The 19,401-nt window shown below is 41.4% G+C and overlaps 1 protein-coding gene across 1 annotated transcript; it reads right to left on the reverse strand.

Annotated features, from left to right (window-relative positions):
• Nucleotides 1–2,160: 2,160 nt before the first annotated feature.
• On the reverse strand, nucleotides 2,161–9,293 carry LOC149276611 (SH3 domain-binding protein 4-B). Its single transcript, XM_089503445.1, has 4 exons — nucleotides 9,176–9,293; nucleotides 5,140–7,496; nucleotides 3,385–3,573; nucleotides 2,161–2,385 (listed from the first exon to the last, which is right to left on the reverse strand). Exons 1-4 carry the CDS (start codon nucleotides 9,291–9,293, stop codon nucleotides 2,161–2,163), a joined length of 2,889 nt encoding a protein of 962 aa, XP_089359571.1.
• Between the last annotated feature and the right edge of the window lie 10,108 nt (nucleotides 9,294–19,401).

Consider the following 19,401-nt stretch of genomic DNA (forward strand, 5'->3'; position numbering starts at 1 on the left):
CGTGATGGTAACAGAGCCTCACAGATTACACAAATTAGTATGCACATCGAGGCAACCACACATGCCACCAACCGAGATTGGTATTACTTGTGGAAACAAGTTATATTATTATTAGCACCATCATATTCTGTAGCGCTGGGCAATGGATAGACCGGATGTAAATTTACTTACAGAACAGGTTAGGAGGTGGTAATACAAAAAAGTAACCTAGTTATGTCATTAATTTAAAAAATAATAATAATAATTCCGGAAAGGCTGAAGGTAACATTTTGCAGACAGGCCGTGTCAGAAAAATAGACAAATATTCATAGTCAACATTTATAAATACATGAAAAAGGTGAGTATGTAAATATTACTTGCATGAAATTAAAAGACCCACTGCAGTATACATTTATAAAAGAACACGTTAATACTAAATTATGGAAAAAAATACGCCGCACAACAAATGTTGTCATTAATATCTACTAGAAAACATGTTAAAGCCTTTACTTTACTGCCTTGAGTATAAACAGAATAGAATGACGAGTTTCAATCATTGTATTCATGATCAATGTGGTTATATTAATATTTCATACACTAGAATAACTTTATAAAATAGTACAGGTGCCATTACCTTAAAGAATACACGTTACCGACTGATGCGTATCCAGAAACCTGTACCGTTAGGGCCCCTACACATTTCTTTGGGGTACATGGCTCTAAGCCTCCAAAAGGGAGAGGACAAAAATAAACAAAAAGGTGGATAGGAACTCATATGTATGACCTTTACACATCTGCTAAGCCACAAAAGCAACATAAATGTGAAAAAACAGACAGACTCAATTTCGGTAGTTGACCTTAGATTTTTATTAGACTGTTATGGTGAATGAATGCGAGGTAGTTAGAAAATTGGTCAGAAGTAAAAAGAACAAAGTATAGAAACAGACGAGACCCTCCTCCTCTTCAGACATATTCTACCCATCCCCAAATATCACTGCTAGATATCCGATGGCTCATACCTTTAAAGAGGCAGTTGGAATAGATAAAAGGTTTGCCAAAAGACCAACTGTTAGCACAACATGCCAGACCACCTACAGCCAACAGGATAGGCAAGAGTGTCGCTCTAACACATGAATAAGGCACCAACAACCCACAGGGACTCGTGGAAAGTAAAGAAATTCAGAGATGATAAAAAAACAAAAGCAGGCCTCATGCCAGCATGTCAGGCTATAGACGATTCCCAATCACTTCCCTGGGAACGGAATATTTACATGGTGAAAAAAAGCGTACAAATTCAGGGTATCACCCTTGTCCCATGTTAGACACTTAACTCTGTGTTGACAATCCCAGCCCTAAAACAGATTTATTGCTTTAAACAGGCACATGTGACATTAGATTGTCCTGAAAATGCTGTGCGTGCATTCACAAGGCTTTGGGATTTATATACAATCTATAAAACTTTCTATGATGTAATATATATACACACACTCAAGTCAAAAAAGATAAATAAAAAAACACATCATAAAAAATGTTACACAAAGGACAGGGATATTCCTCACCGGAGCAAAGGACAAATAATAATGGTAGAAAAATTAAAATTTGTGCTTGTCCAGGATATGAAGGCAAAATGGAGCCAGGAGGAATGTTTGGCCTCCCACTTTATGCCTTTGGCTCAAGAATTGGTTTATTTACACTATACATTCAATTAGAGCCAGCAAAATCATCCACAAGGGGGCGTCTGGAGTCATCCACTGCCACATGCGTCACGACCGATCTTGCAGCGTGCGCTACAGATCTAATGTGCAAATCTCACCTTGGACCTGCTGGCAGTGAAAAGATATGCATGTTTTTTGTGGTTACCAAGTTGGGACCATCAGACTGGTATAACAAAGCAGTTTTGTGGCACCTGAAAAGGCATTAAAAGGAGTATCTGTACAATGGATCGGTCAGTCAAATGTAGGTGCACCCCATGATGGTGGGGGAAATACTGATCACCGACAGTTTATGCCTACGTAGTGAAATACTATATATAAACCCACAGTCATGTCTAGTTACGCAAGGCCACTTTTTCAGTACCCTTTAGCATAGACAAGTTGAAGTCGATGGCTCCGAACTACCCTGCCAACAAAAAGCCACCATATGCATTTTGTAACTTAAAGAAAGCTGAGCTGCGTCCTGAGCTCAGATAACACAATCATCCTCTTCATGCGTGCTGAAGGCTATGGCTCTAAGAATTTCCAGAGAATTCACAAAGATTAGGGTCCCGGTCAGATGCTTCCACCTCTTGGTGATTGGATTGCGCATTCTGTCTAGGCCCGTGTGTAGCTCTTGGATCACGTCTCGGTAACTGTCCCCCATCTGCGAGCTCCACGTCAGGAGAAAGTCGTAAGCTGGCTTCCACATGGCCTGCGGAACAATCACATTGGGATGAAAGAAAAACATTTATACACAGTTTATTATTATGTTGATAAGTATTAAACTTAGGTAAATGTATAGAAATGGGGTACCATGTACACCCACTAGATAGATCTAAAACTATAGGTCTACCTATAGTCTTTGTTCAGCTGTTACTTCACTCTTTTTGAATTTAGGTTACCCACACAATTACAGGTTGCTTTTTTCAGGACAAGCTTTCCACATTATAAAACTGTGCAAAGCTAGTGTACGGCCTCAAAATATACACACTTGCATTGTTTCAGCTTGAAAATATACATAGTAGAACAGGAATTTATATGAACATAAATACACAATAAAATACAATTACATGTAATGCAACCAGTTATGTATAAAACATACAGGATTATTCTTGCTTGTACCGTGAAAGAAATGCATTATGTTGTGGGACTTCTTCAGAGGGGAGAATAGAAAAAAAGCAAGCAATGTCTTAAAATTGAATAGAACCAGTAAAGGTGCCAAATAGAGGCTTTTTCAAGCAAATATTGATTTCTAGAAGAAATCCTATAAGAATTGACATTGTTTTGAAGGCAATGGGAGGTAACACTAAATACTGATTTGATTAAGATTTTTCTTCTGTTCACTCACTTTGGATTTTGTTAAATGATAAAATTAAACTATTAGCATGTCTATTTTTGAAAGCAGTCATACTTTACATCACTTTCTTTGACACCTGCAAGTTACTGTATAATAATATATAGATTTATATATGTGCACATTAGGCACCCTAGGCCTTCTGGGATGCAGACCCACCACCACAGACAAATGTTTTTTGGACATCTTTTTGCAAGTTTCCTTTCCAGGATTTCTTTCACATGAGCCAATGACGACATGCATAAAACGCTACCTTCCGCACCATTTTGAAATGACTTTTGGGTTGGGTTACGTTACTAATAACAGCAGAGGTATCATTCATCTCTATTGCCTACACTTTGTGACAAGTCCATTTACCTCACTATCCAGCATTCCGTTTCTATCTCTGTGAGGGGCTTCATAACCATCCATTTGTTGCTTGGACACTTTTGACAGTTTTTCAGCCAATTCCCGCCAGCGCTGAGCGACCTCCACCGCCGTGGTTAGCAGGACAAAGTCCTGTATGAGACGCACCACTAGCCCCTGGCAGTCTATTTTTAGAAGGGCCTAAAAGGGAGGAAAAATATGGAAGTTAAGACCACAGAAGCAGAATTCTCCATTAACATATAAAAATACATGGAAGCGTCAGCTTTATATCCAGAGACACATCACACACAAGAAGCAGCTATATTATCCCCTCACTCTTAAACATAAAGGTTGAAGGCATCTGGATACCAATTATATAACCATCATATTAATGTGCGATTGCCAATAAATAAAGATACCTTTACTGCTATTACATTAAATTCAACATATCATTTGGGAGAGTTGCTATGCGTTTTGGCTCCTATATTTCCAAACCACAAATATAAATACTTCAAGCCCGGTAAGCTGTTAAACAAGACGTACAATACAAAAAAAACCAAAAAACTTTTCCCCCCACAGTAAACAACTCCACACAACATTTACACTAAATACGGAGGTTGTCTTCTACTCTGGCAGGGTGGGGAGATGCCACAAAACATCTCATGCATCCACAGATGAGATGTCCTGTGAAGAAGCCAGGAATTGTAGGATATATCCTACATCCAGCTGGACATTAAAGGAGTGGTCTAAACTGTATTTAATCTATAGCTTGTGCCTTTAGTTTATAAAGTACACTATTATTGAAATAATGGGAATACCATTTCTTTTAATTACATCTGTAACCCAACCATACATAGGCTGCATGGACCACCTTTCAGTTTCTCCAAAACCGCAGTAATTTTATAGGAGTCACACAAACCCTGAGCTCGCAGTTATAGTTCCTACAGTACCCATAAGGGGGGGTTCTAATATATTTACTGCTTACGTGTATCTATGCCCAGAACCGTGTGTTTATTTAGTGTATTGAACTTTAGAGTGGATGATTTGCGAAACTGACCGATCCATTTGAACTATTAGCTCCAGATACAGAAGATAAGCTTTAAATATTTGCATTGCTGTGTTATAGATCGTTTGCTAATATCTTGATGGGCCTGAGTAGGTTCTAGCCAGATGGCTGGCTCAGCGTTATTATATGCTGGCCCTGTTGTATTATAAAAATCTTAATCGAAGAGGACCTAACTTTAAAAAAGTGAAGTTCAATATAGCAAGTGAAGATATAACATTATTAATAATACAGGATGGACAAAAGGCAGAGGGACACGCGGGTAGAGCATTTACATGAAAGCAAATAAAAGGTCAACACAGCAGAGTACACAGTCAATCATTAACTTGCAATGTACGCTGCAGTAGTGGTCTCTGTTAACACAGGGCCTATACAGAAAGCATTTCTGTACTCCTCACTTGAAACTGGAATGATTTAAAATGAAAAGTAAGATGTGAGACTCAAGCTACAGGCCACCCAACACTGCATGCATCATAAAATAATCTGTGACAGAGTCAGTTTCAGGATTCCTCCTAAATTAGCGAGGCTTCTCTATGCCTAGTGCCAGTAGCAGAATATTATACACTATCCAAGCATTTTGCAACACCAATAAAATAGCACTGGCATCTCCCAATCATGTCTATCATACCCCATGAAAACCCAAGTACCCACGAACCAAGCAGCCAAACAACCCGCACTACAAGCACAAAATGGAGTCATCTTACCGCAATAAGCTCTTTCTGGAATGATTTCCTTTCTTTGCCTTCATTGTTGTTGCACTCCTCTTTTAGCTTCTCTAGCACAGATGCAACTCTCTCAGGCTCGCTTTCTACCTCCACTCTGCAGAAGTAGGACAGAGGAAGGTTCCCATAACCCAGAGCATCTGCAAAAGCACGCCAGCTTCCAATGTTCTCCATAAGATGGGTTCTCACCGAGGCATAGATATAGGTTAAGAATTTACATGGACGTAGAATCTGTTCCATCAGGGAACTTGTTGTCAACTCAGGACCAGAGAAGTAGTTTGGCTTTACTTTTCCTACAACAAGCACATTCTTTGCATGAATTAGGCCCACTTTACCCTGATAATAGCCAATGTACCACTCTTTGGTCCACAGCTGTCCTTTCAGCCGGATCTTCTCCTCACTTAGAATACCCACAACATCCCCTTTCTTGTACTCCAGCAAGTACTGGTTCTTGCTTTGTCGTATAACAGTTTTCAAGAGCTTTCCATATTTCATATTGGATATTGGCCTGTCCTGGAAGGTAGGGTACTTGTATGTTACTGCTAGTGGAGAAAGGACTATCCTACCAACCTCCTTTTTCTTTAGAAATCGTCTTGGCCCTGTGGACTTAACACCAGCTTTTGGAGGTGGCTGAGGGGTCTGCACACAGTACTGGGACAGTATGTTGCCTAGCTCATCCCTCACTTGCACTCGTAAAGTAAAGTCAGATAGCTGTGCAGGATCTTGGCAGCTGATAGGAAAGATGAGCCGGCTGACCTTACCCAATTTAAGTTGGAATCCACGAACCATTTTACCCTGGTCTCCAGCTTCTACTCTGTAGTTCGTCATGTTGGAGAAGAGGCACATTTTGATATCCTGAGGCCTGGGAAGAACAAACTGCTGTTTCCCCCACAGGTGCAGAGTCACTGGTGCAGAGTTGATCTGTTGAGCTACCTCACTAACTAAAAGAGTTTTGGGGGCGCAGTCATGGCCAAATATGGCTACCACAGCTTTGAATAAAGGATGCATATGTTTAGGGCCATATAGTCCCACAGTAACCTTCTTACTAATATACTCCCACACAGTGGAAGGAGGAACAATGTGTTGTCCTTGCGCTACCATTACTAAATACATAACAGGCTCCAGGTTGTCCAGCTTCACTTGCACAGTGTCCCCATAAATGTAGGTCTGTGGCATCAGTGTGTAGGGTCCTTCCTTTGCATCGCTCCTTAAGCAGTTTATTTTTACTGAACTCATTGAAGCAATACTGCTGTGCAACTCGACAGACACTTTTACTTCCAAGGTGAGTGAGGTCTGCACCTCCATGTTGCTCAGCTTTACTTCCAGAACAGGACTGACAGTGGTACATTTGTCATTGTTTAGTTCAAGTGGGGGGTCCAGCAGGGCTTTAAGGGAAATCTGTTGTGTCTCTGTACCGGCTACATGACCTTCAGGTACAAGTATACTTATATTAGTGTCCGGTAGCTGCACGGCACCCCCTGAGCTGTCCAGCCTGCAGACAATACTGGTCTCCACAGGCTGTGTCTGACCCCATCCAGGATTCTGGCCCAGCATGTCCAGATCATGGCAGGACCGGGCCAGTTTGCGGTGATTGAGCCATGCAGTTCTAAAGTCTTCTCTGCTCTGGAATTGCTCAGGGGCTGGTGATTTTAGACCAGCAAAGAAACTGCCCGTGGCTGGACTATCAGATTTCGCCTGGAGGACGGACAGCTCGGAGAGGCTGTAGGAACGCTTGCTCCGGAAGAATGGGTTCTCTCTCCTGGCAGGTGTGGGTTCTCCAACATTTTGATTGTGTCCAGTATGTGGATGTAGATCTAGGAGTATATCTGTACTGGTTTCTGTAGAGGTGACATTGGAAGTCGTAAGTGGATCAAAAAGCAGTAAATCGACTGAACTTTTTGTATCTGGAGTCACATTCTGCGAAGAGCTAAGCGGTCCATTAAGAAAGGGATTGGAAACAGAGGGTCGCATGAAAGGATTATTGTTGTGCGTCTTGATAGAGTTTTGGTTAAGAAAATCATTCCAGTCTCCAAGAAGGTCAAGCTCCTTCACACCTTCATCCACACTCTCCAACAACCCATCTATCATGCCACTATCACTGAGGCAGGAGTCACGATAATTGAGGGGCTGAACATAGGCAGAAGGAATATAACCCATCTCCGTAGTGTTGTGGGCATACCACCAGTCTCCCCCAGAAGTATCCAGCACATATAGATGTTCACCCTTTGAAAATTTCAAGGTAGTGAAGTTGTTGGGACAATAATCCTTAATTGCCACAACCTCTTTTACATTCTCTAGAGATGCAGGGTCGTTGATGAGCAGAGAGCTTGGAGATAAAACTAAAAGGTAGGAGGGAAAAAAAAAAAGTCAATAACAGAAAATATGAAGATGCAAATTAATTTGGTCACATATATCGAGAGAACACCTGAGCAATTGTGGTGCAGAGTACTGCACTTAGAACAATCTCCAGAAACATTAATTGGTTTCTAAGGGAAACCCTTACAAATACAACCTAACAGGAACAAAATAAGTCATATCTAAAGCATTATATCCCACTGGCTATTGCACTCCTCTGATTATGCCAACTATCGATCAAGTTATTATATCCACTATAGACTGTAAACTCACAAAAGCAGGGTTCTTCACCTCGTGTACTGCTTCTTAATGTGTTATTGGTTTACATAATGAACCATTTTAGGAGGTGATATTTTTGCAAAAAAGAAATGTTCAAAAATATATAAATAAAAATAAATTATATTTATACTTTTGCTGTGTAACAGCAAATTATGTTCATGACAACCAAACATGTTTACTGTAATCTAAGGAGTATGTATATGCCAAACAGAGACTAAAAAGCCTAAGTCTGAGACACCACCTTAGCTGCCAATTACACATGAAGGTGACAACGAAGCCTGAACGTTTATCAAGTGTCAATGTACAGTTCCACATAGGCGATGCACAAAGCCACACAAAGGAGCTTGTTCCCTAAAGAGGAGGTTTTACGTCACTGACGTTGCCTTACATTATGAAGGGCTAACCCCGGAATAGCCTGGATGGCCGCGTAAAAACCATTGAAACTTCTTTTAAGTTATTATACCAATTTAAAAAGGAAATTCCCACCAAAATGTATTACTACAATCATATTAGAATTTTGTTTTTTAAATATTGTACTTGAAAACAGTTCAGATTTTTACATAACATAAGGTTTTCATGTTAGCAATTTGTATATGTTCGAGGTATCACAGACCCCTGTGGTAAAAAAACAGAATGGCTCAACCATAAATACCCAGGCTAATGAAAGTCTATAGAGGAACAGATTTCGTTGGCTAAATAGTTCCTTAGCATTGCCTAGAAGAATCAGCTCAATGTGGAGTTTGAGCATGAAAGTCACCCAAAATATCACATGGCTGTAAACAATGGCAGTCTCAATGTCTGCAGATAAAAGGAAGCTTATTGGAATAAAAAGCAAACAAGCACATTGCAACCTACATTATAGTATATAGCGCTGTATTTAATGCTCAAAGAAAAGTACTTGTTTCCCCATGGGAGTTATCTATGTGTTTAGTTTAACTATGTGGGGCCAGCTCAGCCTTTCTTACAGACACATTTTCTATTCCCTGCATAATGAATTGAAGGAATTAAAACCACAACTCTCCTCCCAGCTCCCATTTAGGACATAAAGCCTAAATATGCCTAGAATATACCTAGTTAACGCTTAAATGGCAAACAGGAGTCATATCAAAACTGTACTTCTATACGAAAGGAGGTTTCTGTGGATTTACCAATGCCCTTGGGAAGCATGTCCATATCACTAGACCCATGTGCTATCTCTGTGTGCTGAATGCTTACAAAACAAGCACATTGATCACCACCACTTAGATGAGCTACAGTCCAAGGATGATCATAGCACACACCACAGAGATCAACAGAATGGTTTCCAACTCATCACTCAGTAATTGTTCCTGATCTATAAATGTATCTGCACTTTATTAAGTAATTTAGGTTATACCACGCTCACCTTTGACATCATTTAAGTTGGGATCAGGAACTCCACTACTAAAGTCGATTAAGGTACCCTCTGATTTGCAGCGAGGAAGACCATTGGCATTGGCAGACCTGATCTTCTGAGCAGCCATTGTATAGTCTCAAGTCCTCGCCTTAGAGAAGCATGCCCCGAACCGCCCTTTCTGCTAACGGAATCCACTTCTATAGTCAGCACTCCAGAGATGCCCAGCAGCTGCAGAGACCAGAAAGATAGGAAAACATAAGTACAGCACACACCATATATCAAGTAAACCAGTATTTAAAAAGTTCAGGGACTGACCTGTTGGCTGAAAAGTTACATTACTGGGGTAGAGGGGAAAAATACTGATACACATAACGATTAACATGCAGCACATTAAAAATGTCTGTAGCACCCCTTGTATACACGAACACGGGCTGGGAAAGAACGTAACATTCCATCTCGCTATAGAGAGCCATCGTGTACCGTGGGGTAACTTGCTCCATATTTACTATGAATATTGATTGCCCAAAGCAGAATCTCTCACTCCGTTCATGAAAAACATGTTACTTAGAGAGATCTTATGTTATCTTTATAGGGTCTTGAAAAAGCAAGCTGTTTAACTCATTCACGCACACAATGCAACATGCCAAAGCAGAATGAATGTGCCTGCAAAAACAGCAGAGGGCGCATCACAGGCCAGTAGTCTAGACAGAGGAACTAGCAATCTACGAGTATCAGCACTGCTAACAGATGAGCCGAGCATAACATGTAATGTGGCGGCTGGTAGACCCTGTGTTCAAGATAGATTAGTATTGGGGAGGGAATCGCATGAAATTAGAAAACACCTAAATACACACAGCTTAAGAAACACCATCTGTTGCCCAATAGAAAATTAATACTGACTGGCAGAGGCTTACGAGTCACCGGTGTATGCTATAGGCTTGCACGGAATAGTGAAAAAGTGACACCATGGAGAAGGAGAGAACAAATGAAAAAGAATCGGTATATACATATTATATATATATAAATGGGATTAGGGCTGCGGAGGCTGCAATTCTAATAGCTCAATGGCTTCTAAACTTAAAAATAAAAGAGTGAATCAAACAGTTATTTGGATCATTCAGTAACTCGAAGTTAATAAAATGTAAAAAAAAAATAAAAAAATAATATGAAGAACGGGCCATTCATTCTAGAATCTCCTTGAATCTAAAGACATAGCCTGTCATCTGACTCTCAGATGCTTACGCAAATCTGGAAAAAGTGATAAAATCTTTAAGTACATAAGTGCCCAGACATCATAGCCCAACCCTTCTACAATCCCGGGGAGTAAGGGAGATTAATAATTTAAAAAAAAAAAGCTATATCATTACTTTCAAGCTTTTTAATTCTCCCTATACATGTCACTTACATTTTCTTCACATTGTACAGTGTGGTAAATTACGATTATACCACAGCCAGTAAACCTTTGTTATTCAAGCTACTTTAGCATATCTCCTGGCTGGCTGAGCATGTTGGGAATTGTATTAAATAATGGATGGCAGTAATGTGATTAGGCGACCATAAAGATGACATAACACAGGACTGGACTTTGTTTAAAAAACAAGAAATTTTGCTATATTATATACCGCTTTCTCCAGATTCCATAGTGAACAAAATGAGAGCATGTTCTGCGCATGCTCGTAAGGGGGGGGTCTCGTTACACCCTGCGAAACTCAAACACATTCAGCCAAACACGTCTCCTGCAATGTAAATAAATGGGGGGGGGGGCAGGGAAAGACTGTCAACGCGTAGGGGGATTTAGAGGAATTATGCATTTGCATAAAAAAGGAATGTTAATTTAAAAGTAACACTCCGCTATTATGCATTAATAAAGTGCATATGGTGGCTGGATTATATCTTTAACTATGCATGATACAGGGCCAACCAAGTCATTCTTGCAGGATAGGCTCATTGGGGTTGGATGCATAGTGAAGTTGGCAAGATAACATCCACAACTCCCCTATAAACCCCATGTTTAGTGAATACACCCCTTCATGCCCATAAAAAAAGGTGTTGCCTTTATAGAGTGAATCCGGCTCCAGCCCAATACAGAATGAGAAGCGGGATTGGAATGTGCGAACGCGACGGACTTCCTGAGATCCAACCGGTGCCAAAACGCTGACTGCTAATTTAGAGACTCCCTGCAATGTGATTCTTGGTCTGAAGACTGAAAACGTAGAAACGGAGGGTTGTGGGTCCTCCGACTCCTGCCGTGCCCGTAGAACCTGCCAAAACACCCGTGCCCACTGGCATTGGGGATATCACTATATATGCAGGGATTCCCCATCAAGCCACGTGACCCCAAAATGTAAAGTTTTGTAACATTACAAGGCTAACAGATTTTATACGGCTCCTGGAGACACGCCCCCCTCGCAGGAATTTGGCCAGGAAGTCCAGCAGACAGCCCGCTGTTTAAAGTGGGCATGTCAATGATGTTCTCGCGACCCGGAGATGTGGATAAGCGGCACTTCTCCCGAAGTCTCCAGGTGAAACCCAGAAAGTGCCCAAGTATGATCATACGAGGATTGGCCAAGTACTTCCTTCAACAGAAGCTCACTGGGGTTGGACCTTCAAGAAGATAAATCACATCCACTTTAGTAAATAAACCCCAAAAGTGAATGGATTTGTCAAAAAAAAAAAAAAAAAAAAAAAAACAACCCAGAAAGGATTTGTTTTATGAGACCACCGTTTCATTTCAGGTTATTTTATAAAACCTTCCTTCAATATAATTCCCCTCAATTCATGCCATGCACTTATGGAAAACCCGGCGAGGAAACCATGAACCGAGACGCTCAGCGTACTGAATGCACAGTACATTACTATAATGTAGACAAACTCTATTTAAGTCTACTCGTTCGTTTAAACAAACCAAATGCAAATTTCAGAACTGGGGTCACAAAAAATAAAACACAAGAACAAAAAAGTAAACAGCAGAACCTGGTCACAAACAAGAACAATACAAAGTCTACCCAGAAGCATCGTCATCCCCAGTATACAGACATATCATTTAGGAGTAACCCTCAAATAACTAAATATATTTTATTCTTCCCCGTGTCAGCGGTACCTTACTATAATAGATGAATCATACCATTTATAATTAAACAGACTTATTTAAAGGTACAATCAGACCAGACGCAACATAAACTAAGGCGGTAACGCGACACCCGATCATTCTGGAGAAGCGGCTTCCAAGAGAGGTCAATGGACTACTAAATAAAAGGGAAAAAAAATGTCAATTACGTGCGACAAGTGGATCCGGAATAAGCAAGAATGGGAAAATATGGAAATACGGAGGAGGGACACAAGTGATGGCGAAAGAGCCGCAGAGTCAGGTGTGGATCTACTCTGTATGCTAATCGGGTGTCACTGTAATGGAGCACCACTAGGTCACGCGTGACATCTTTCTGCAGGCTCTGCGTGCACACACGTGACGTGGGCACAATTCACCAAGGGAGCATTTCCAAGCAATAGCCTGCGCTCGCCGCGTGTATTTATAACACAACAGGCTGCTCCATGGCCCAACACCCAGTGCTAACCTCTCAAGGCTGCTCGGTTTTTCCACCCCCCAGCTCTCCATCACTCAATGCTGTTCCCTTTGTAACCGTGCGGGAGCAGCTCCTTTCCGGTTTACAAGCACACAATAGCTCCGAGCTATAAATACTCATTAGTATGGGTAGACAGGGTGGATGTGAAGTCTAAAGTCTCCTCCCAGCCAGGGGGGTCTCCAAGGAAACCCCATCAACGCCATGCAGAAATGACACCTCGCAGAGCCATTGCGAGCCGCTCTACTTATGGGACCTGGAGAGTTAACCCACCATTCCCCGCAAAGCAGAACGTTCCTTCGTACCCTGAGTGGGAGCCGTGACCCCGCACCCCGAGGCTCACTTCCTGCCATGGCAGGCTAGGGGAGAATTGCTATTCTGTATCCAGGGACACATTTTCACCGATAATAGAAACTGGCCCCATTTGTCTCAAACACAAAGACCCTCAACAAGCACCCCCTAGTGTTAACTGTTTAGTTGCCAGAAATTTGAACCTCAACTTAAAAATGCCTCATGTGGCGCAGTTGTCAGATATCACATTTAAAACTACGTAGTTTGGGGTGGGCACCGTCCAGAACAATGAAGATAAAACCCTATTCTGCAATGGATGGTTTAGAAAGTTAATTAACTTTATAGCATGGGCAATAAAGATTAGACATTATAAGCGATATAAGTGGTGCAATTACTCTGCTGGTTGTTCCAGTTTGTAGCCCTTTGTTAATATACCATGTAAGTTTTTAGGATGCAGTATTTTTTGTAAAAGCCCCCTGGCAAACCTCACCACACCTCGCACTACAAGAATCTATAAGGTCTAGCCAAAGCCTCAATGACCCACACCTCTGACTCTAGTAGCCGTTATTACCCGCTGTACACCACTATGGTGTATGATGGCGCTGTATAAAATACATAATATTACCTTATATGAGTGGATTGAGGATGGGTGAAAGTGATGGGAGTTGTATTCCAACTGCAACCTAAATGCACTCCAAGTGCTGCTACTCAGCCCTGGCTTCTATCCTCTTGGCTCCCGAATAACTCTTTATCAGATAATTATAACCTTTCACTATTTGCTAAAGACTATAATTCCCATCAATAAAAAAGCAAAAATATCTTATCAGAGGTCAAAACCTTTCAGTAGATATAGTCATAATATAAACGTTACCCATGTTAGGTAAACATATTTAAGTCGTAAACACAAAACCGTTACATTAGTATGTCTGGTTTATGCGTTTCTTCCTTAGCGAACAGAACTATTTAAAAAAAAATAAAAAAAATCAGTGCTCTAAGTTTTGCTGGCACTGCCAGGGTTAATGTGTACCTGGAAGTCCCTAAATCCTAAGCAGGTGGCAAGTGGAGTCGCCCTGATCCCATAATCAGGAACGGCAGGTGTTTGGAAAAGGACTGAGTGGGGGGGGGGGGTAATAGACATGACCTGGCCTATATATATTATACACATACAATATATACACACACAGTATATAATATATATATATATATATATATATATATATATATATATAATCTCATGACCTGCACACACAGTCAGACCCTGATGCTCGTCACATTTCATCAGGGCCTATTAATAGAGGAGCAGCTGCGGTCTCTGTAACCGCTCACATTCCCCCTCCCAGAAAGCTTGACCCCCTGCAAATCCGATGGCACATAGGATCTGGCCGGCTGCACAGTGTGGTTACCAAGTACATCGAGACACAAAACATGCCCAGACAGATCCCCTCCGAATCACTCATAAAAGGATTGAACCCCTTTTTGCTTACGCTTCATGCCTGTACAAGAAAGGGTTAAATAGTTGCTGTGGAGCCCAGGGTTACTCAAAATAACAAACACATTTTTGGTGTTTTATCTTTCTCTCCCTCATTAGATCCCCACACAGGCTCTCCATGGCGATATCCCTTACTCAATAGATCTTTTCAGAGAATCTCGAGATCCAGTTACTATAATCAGGGTAATGGGCAGTTACAGAATGTCAATCAACCTGTGGTTCACATTAGCTTTTTATTTGATGGTCTGGGCCACTAGCCCATTCAATGCACCGGCATGTTAGCTAGCCCAGCAGACTAGTTAGCCAAGGGCAGTAATGGGTTATTTTGGGGTTCAGCACTGTAGATGAGAAGGAATTGTGTACATGAGCACGCACCAAATGCACCGGCCATAATACCGGGGCGCCCGAAACAACCACCCAAAAAGTAAACATCAAGGAATTTGGCGGAGCTTAACCCCTTTGTTACCAAGACTTTTTAGTGCCATACTTACTGTACATTTTTACCATAAATGGATTTAATAGAGACTCCTCTTTTCAACGTTTGATATACCCACACATAATCCACATCATACATCCACAAAATAATTGCACTAGTATGTAAAAATAAAAAGCTATTTTAATTAAACACATTGATCCTTAAAATGTAGTATTTTTAATACTGCTGGCTTAGGGGGTAAAGAATGGGGAGTTATATTTTTTACATGTAGTGATAGGGCAATGGGATGTTGGAGATATTGTTTTTGCACGGTTATCAGTGCAAAATGGATAGAGATCCCCTTAAAACGACATCATAGAGCTCACCATTATTATTATTTATTTATTTATTTATTTAGATTTCACTGAAAACAATTTTTTTTTTTTTTTTTTTACTTTTTCCCTTTGTGGGAAGAGGGTGAAACGTTCATTCTCTTTCCTCTGAACTTCCCTGCACTGATCAGAAAGCAAGGCTCAATGGACTTGCTGGGTCTATCCTGTCCTCCAGCGACCTTCTGGTGGGCATCAATGACGGTTACCAGAAGGTAATGCATTATTGCATTCCGGCTAGCACGTCCCATCGGTAATCTTGCCACATCTTTTGAGGGCGTACCTGTACGTTTATAGGGTAATGAAGGGGGTTAAGATTGTGAGGAGGGCCCTCTTTACCCAGAGTCTAAGGGTCAGTTTCTTCATTTTTGGGGCTCCCATGACATGTTCATTTTATGTGCATTTTATTTTCCAAGTGTATAAATATGTGAAAGACCAGGACGCTAGCGTTCCAATGGAACAGGTAACCCCAATGGCTGTTGCTTTCGATTTATCCTAACTGTCCTAGTTTCAGTCTGCTCCCCACCAAAGGAGATCCTCGCTTTTAGGATCGATGGTGCATTAGTGCCTGCTCAGCAGGCTACCCGGAGCTCTCCCTCTTCTGAACAGAGAAAGAAGAAACTGACCTAGAGACCCTAGCAGAGCTTCACCCAGGGGCTCCGGGTCAAGTCCAGAGAGCTCCCGTGTATGCAGCTTTGAACCAAAGAAACATGTTCTTCATGCAGGTGAAGCTCAACAGTTTTGACCTCCACAATACATAGTGCAGAAAGTTCACCTTTTTATATATTAAAACCAAAAATGTTGTTTGCAAAATTGGTTCCTTTTTAACAATTCTTTATAAATTAACAGATTTATAAAGAAAAAGAAAAAGCCAGTTTCCGTACCTACCAACGCAGTCTTGTGCCTGGTCTTCTGGCAGGAGCAAACGTTACAGTCAGCAGGTTAACAAACTGGTCTTTTAATATATGCAACACTTACGTTAAAGTAAAAAAAATATAAAGTTTAATGCCACTCTTAAACCTCACATATTACTGAAGCTCTTGGTTTTAGTGCATAAATCCCCCTAAGAGCACAGTTACAAAGCCAAGTACATCAGAAACGAGACAAGAGACAGACACGGTTGTAGAAGCGATGAGGAGAAACTCAATATGAAATAAATAGCTTCACTTGCGTAGCGAAGCAAAGGGGCACTGAGCAGGCACAGCAACAGTTAATGTGTTTCGGAAGCAGTAAGCGGATGGAAGGTCTGGATGGAAGAGAATTTGGCCTTAATCCCTTCATCAAAAGAGAAAGCAGAACGCCGATCCTTTCCCTCCTCGGGATACCAATCGGCCAGGACTTATGACGTATTAAATCTGTCACCGTTCCCTCAAATTATTGGATTCATACATAGAGGCGAGGCTGGCGGTCATGTATGCAATTCGGTCACTTGAACTAACTTTCTATATAAATTCATAATGTTGCAGGCCAGGCTCTTAACTATCCCCACATATTGCTCTAATATATTAACCCCGAACGTGTGGATTCTGGAAAACATACTAGGTCTGATAAATAAGTATATTATATATCACTGCCCCCATGTACAATTACGTTGCCTCCTATCTGATCGCGTCCTGCTTATACATGCACGTAGATGTCCGGGGAGGGAGGGAATGGGGGCAGCAAGGAGAGAGGAAATGCCAGAGCAGTGAGGGAGTTGGATAACCTTGGAGACCAGATAGAAGACAGAGTAACCTCCAGGTATTTGTACACCATCTAGGGGGGCGGCAAACAAATACTTCTAGCAAGACGGGTAAAAAAAAAACCCATTAGCATCAAGAATTTGTCAAGAAACATATCTGTGTACAGCAAAGCCTTACAACATCTAAAGGAGCTTCACGGGTCACAACCTGAGCAAGACCCAAGCAACGGTTCCTCGAGAAACAAGCGCCCGCTGACACGTTTCAGTGAGTAGTGCTGCACGGGAGAGCTCATGATCACAAGCTACCAATTCATCCAAGATAGCGGATGGAGGAGTAAAGCTGGCCACAGGGCCCGCACCAATGTTGTTTATGGTGGACAATTTAACGATGTTCTATGGACCATCAAAAACCGTGCAATGGACACCGATGTCCTTGTACGGACACTTTGCCCATCCCAGACCACCGCATGTCTGTGAAAGGTCCATATCCATCGTCTCACATAGAAACACGGTGCTGAACATTCAGCGTCCCCACCGTGGAATCATCAATATTTCAACACTAGGAACAGTCTGGTCCAAAACAAGGATGGCTAGTAGACTGTTCCTTTAAGATCTACTTTTTAGTTTGTTTGCAACGGACGTTTCAGTTTTATGAAAACATGTTTAATACAGAAGCTTCAATAAAAACCCCCGACCGGAAAAAGAGCTGTAGAGAGATTTAACAAAAGAGAAAATGTAAAAATGAACACCTTGGAGGGACACGGCATGCTGTTCGGCACATCTGCACCCAGCAAGCGTACACCCGCAGGTGTTTCAGCTCCCACGTATCCCTCTGAGACGTGGCAAAAGATGTTTACTTAACGAGACAAAACCCATTAAGAGCGAGGTGGTGCGGAAACATTCATAGTGTTATGACTAGTGTATTCGATTACTACTGTTATACTGTATGTGTGTAAACCAAATGCATCCCACAAGGGTACCGCAAGCCCGGCACGGAAAAACTACAGGTCACGGGTTTCTTAACCATCACCATACATGACACCGTCCAAAACACCATAAACATACAAAAAAATTATAATCATAGATTCATATTAAATGGACCGTCAAATTATAGGCTTTGAGAGCTGCATACAGACAAGAGCAATACACAATGCAATCTGATTTCAAGGGAATTAGAGGAATTATGGAACCGACAGGCTTCCATACCAAATCTTATACCCACCACACAAAGACATCATAGAAACCTGTCCGGTTATGAGTAAATATGTGACGCCTGCTAAGAAGGTTGTGCAGAGAAGGAGCAATGAAACCCAAAGGCAGGTTTATTGTATTAAGGGGATGTGTTACTGGGTGGAATTAAGTTTCGTGACATACTAATATCCCGAAGACCAGCATTCAAACAGTTAAGCTTCTCTGGCAGGCTGGGGTTAAGAGTAAGCCCTGTACGGCGAGCCTGGGCCATACAGACACATTGCTAAGGATACGAGGCGGCTGTCCCCCTTTCTTCACTTAACGAGGGGGCAAACAAAACACAAGATGGCCAAATATATCCGTGTAACAAAAAGGGGCAAATAAAACCCACCCATGGGAAAAAAAGAAATAGCCCCTCATTTAAACAGCTCCACAGGTTACATAGGAAACCGACGGGCCCGGCAGGCTTTGAAAACAATCACAATAAATATAAAAAAAGTTTTAACCACAGCTTTTTTTTTTTTTTTTTTTTTTTACTATCTTGTAAAAGTGAATTGTACAGCTTCCTAATTACATGCTTATTAAAAGAAAAAGTGGATTACGCGAAAATCTAACAAAAGCCATTACAAGTAGAAGCCAAAGGCAACTAAGCCCAAGGAAAATGGTGTGGATTTGATAGGTCGTTAGGATGTGTCCTGGGGGCCAGAAACCGGACAGCCATTAAACAGAGAACTACAAATTAAAAAAGGAGATCATGGAACAAAGTTCCAACTAGCAGATCCCACCAAATACAATACACCCCCATGCTGCTCAAGGCCAGTGGAAGCCAAGTGTAGATAAATGCATTCTGTCAGTGTCTGGGGAGGAAAAAGGTGCATTAAAAAGCACATTACTGAGGAGGGGCAGTTTAAGTTAAAGTGTATTATTTAGTAGAAAACCCCAGCAGGAATAATCAAACACATCAGGCATGAACTTTTTGGGATGGTAATATTTGGCAATATGATGGGTGGGGGGTGATACATCGAGAATACAATTTGCCTTTTATCAAGAAGGCAGACTAGTTGGCATTGTATGTTAATTTGTAGCCAGTCTCCAGAAGGTAAACCCTGCATGGGATACAATAAAGTGATTGTCTATGATGAGCTGGGGTCCGCCGGTACGCGCAGGGTTAATAGATACAGGGTTACATTCCCGTGTAAGA

The sequence above is a fragment of the Sceloporus occidentalis genome, unplaced genomic scaffold (assembly GCF_023333645.1).
Source record: "Sceloporus occidentalis isolate IW3139 unplaced genomic scaffold, rSceOcc1.0.p SCAF_233, whole genome shotgun sequence".
NCBI lineage: Eukaryota > Metazoa > Chordata > Lepidosauria > Squamata > Phrynosomatidae > Sceloporus > Sceloporus occidentalis.

Bases quoted from the DNA above. Each gene is read 5' to 3' on its own strand.
- LOC149276611 (XM_089503445.1), bottom strand. From the start codon at position 9,293: ATGGCTGCTCAGAAGATCAGGTCTGCCAATGCCAATGGTCTTCCTCGC. The intron at 7,497-9,175 runs GTGAGCGTGGTA...CCTACCTTTTAG, and splicing joins CAACTTAAATGATGTCAAAG to TTTTATCTCCAAGCTCTCTG. The intron at 3,574-5,139 runs GTAAGATGACTC...CCTCCCTTTTAG, and splicing joins TCCAGAAAGAGCTTATTGCG to GCCCTTCTAAAAATAGACTG.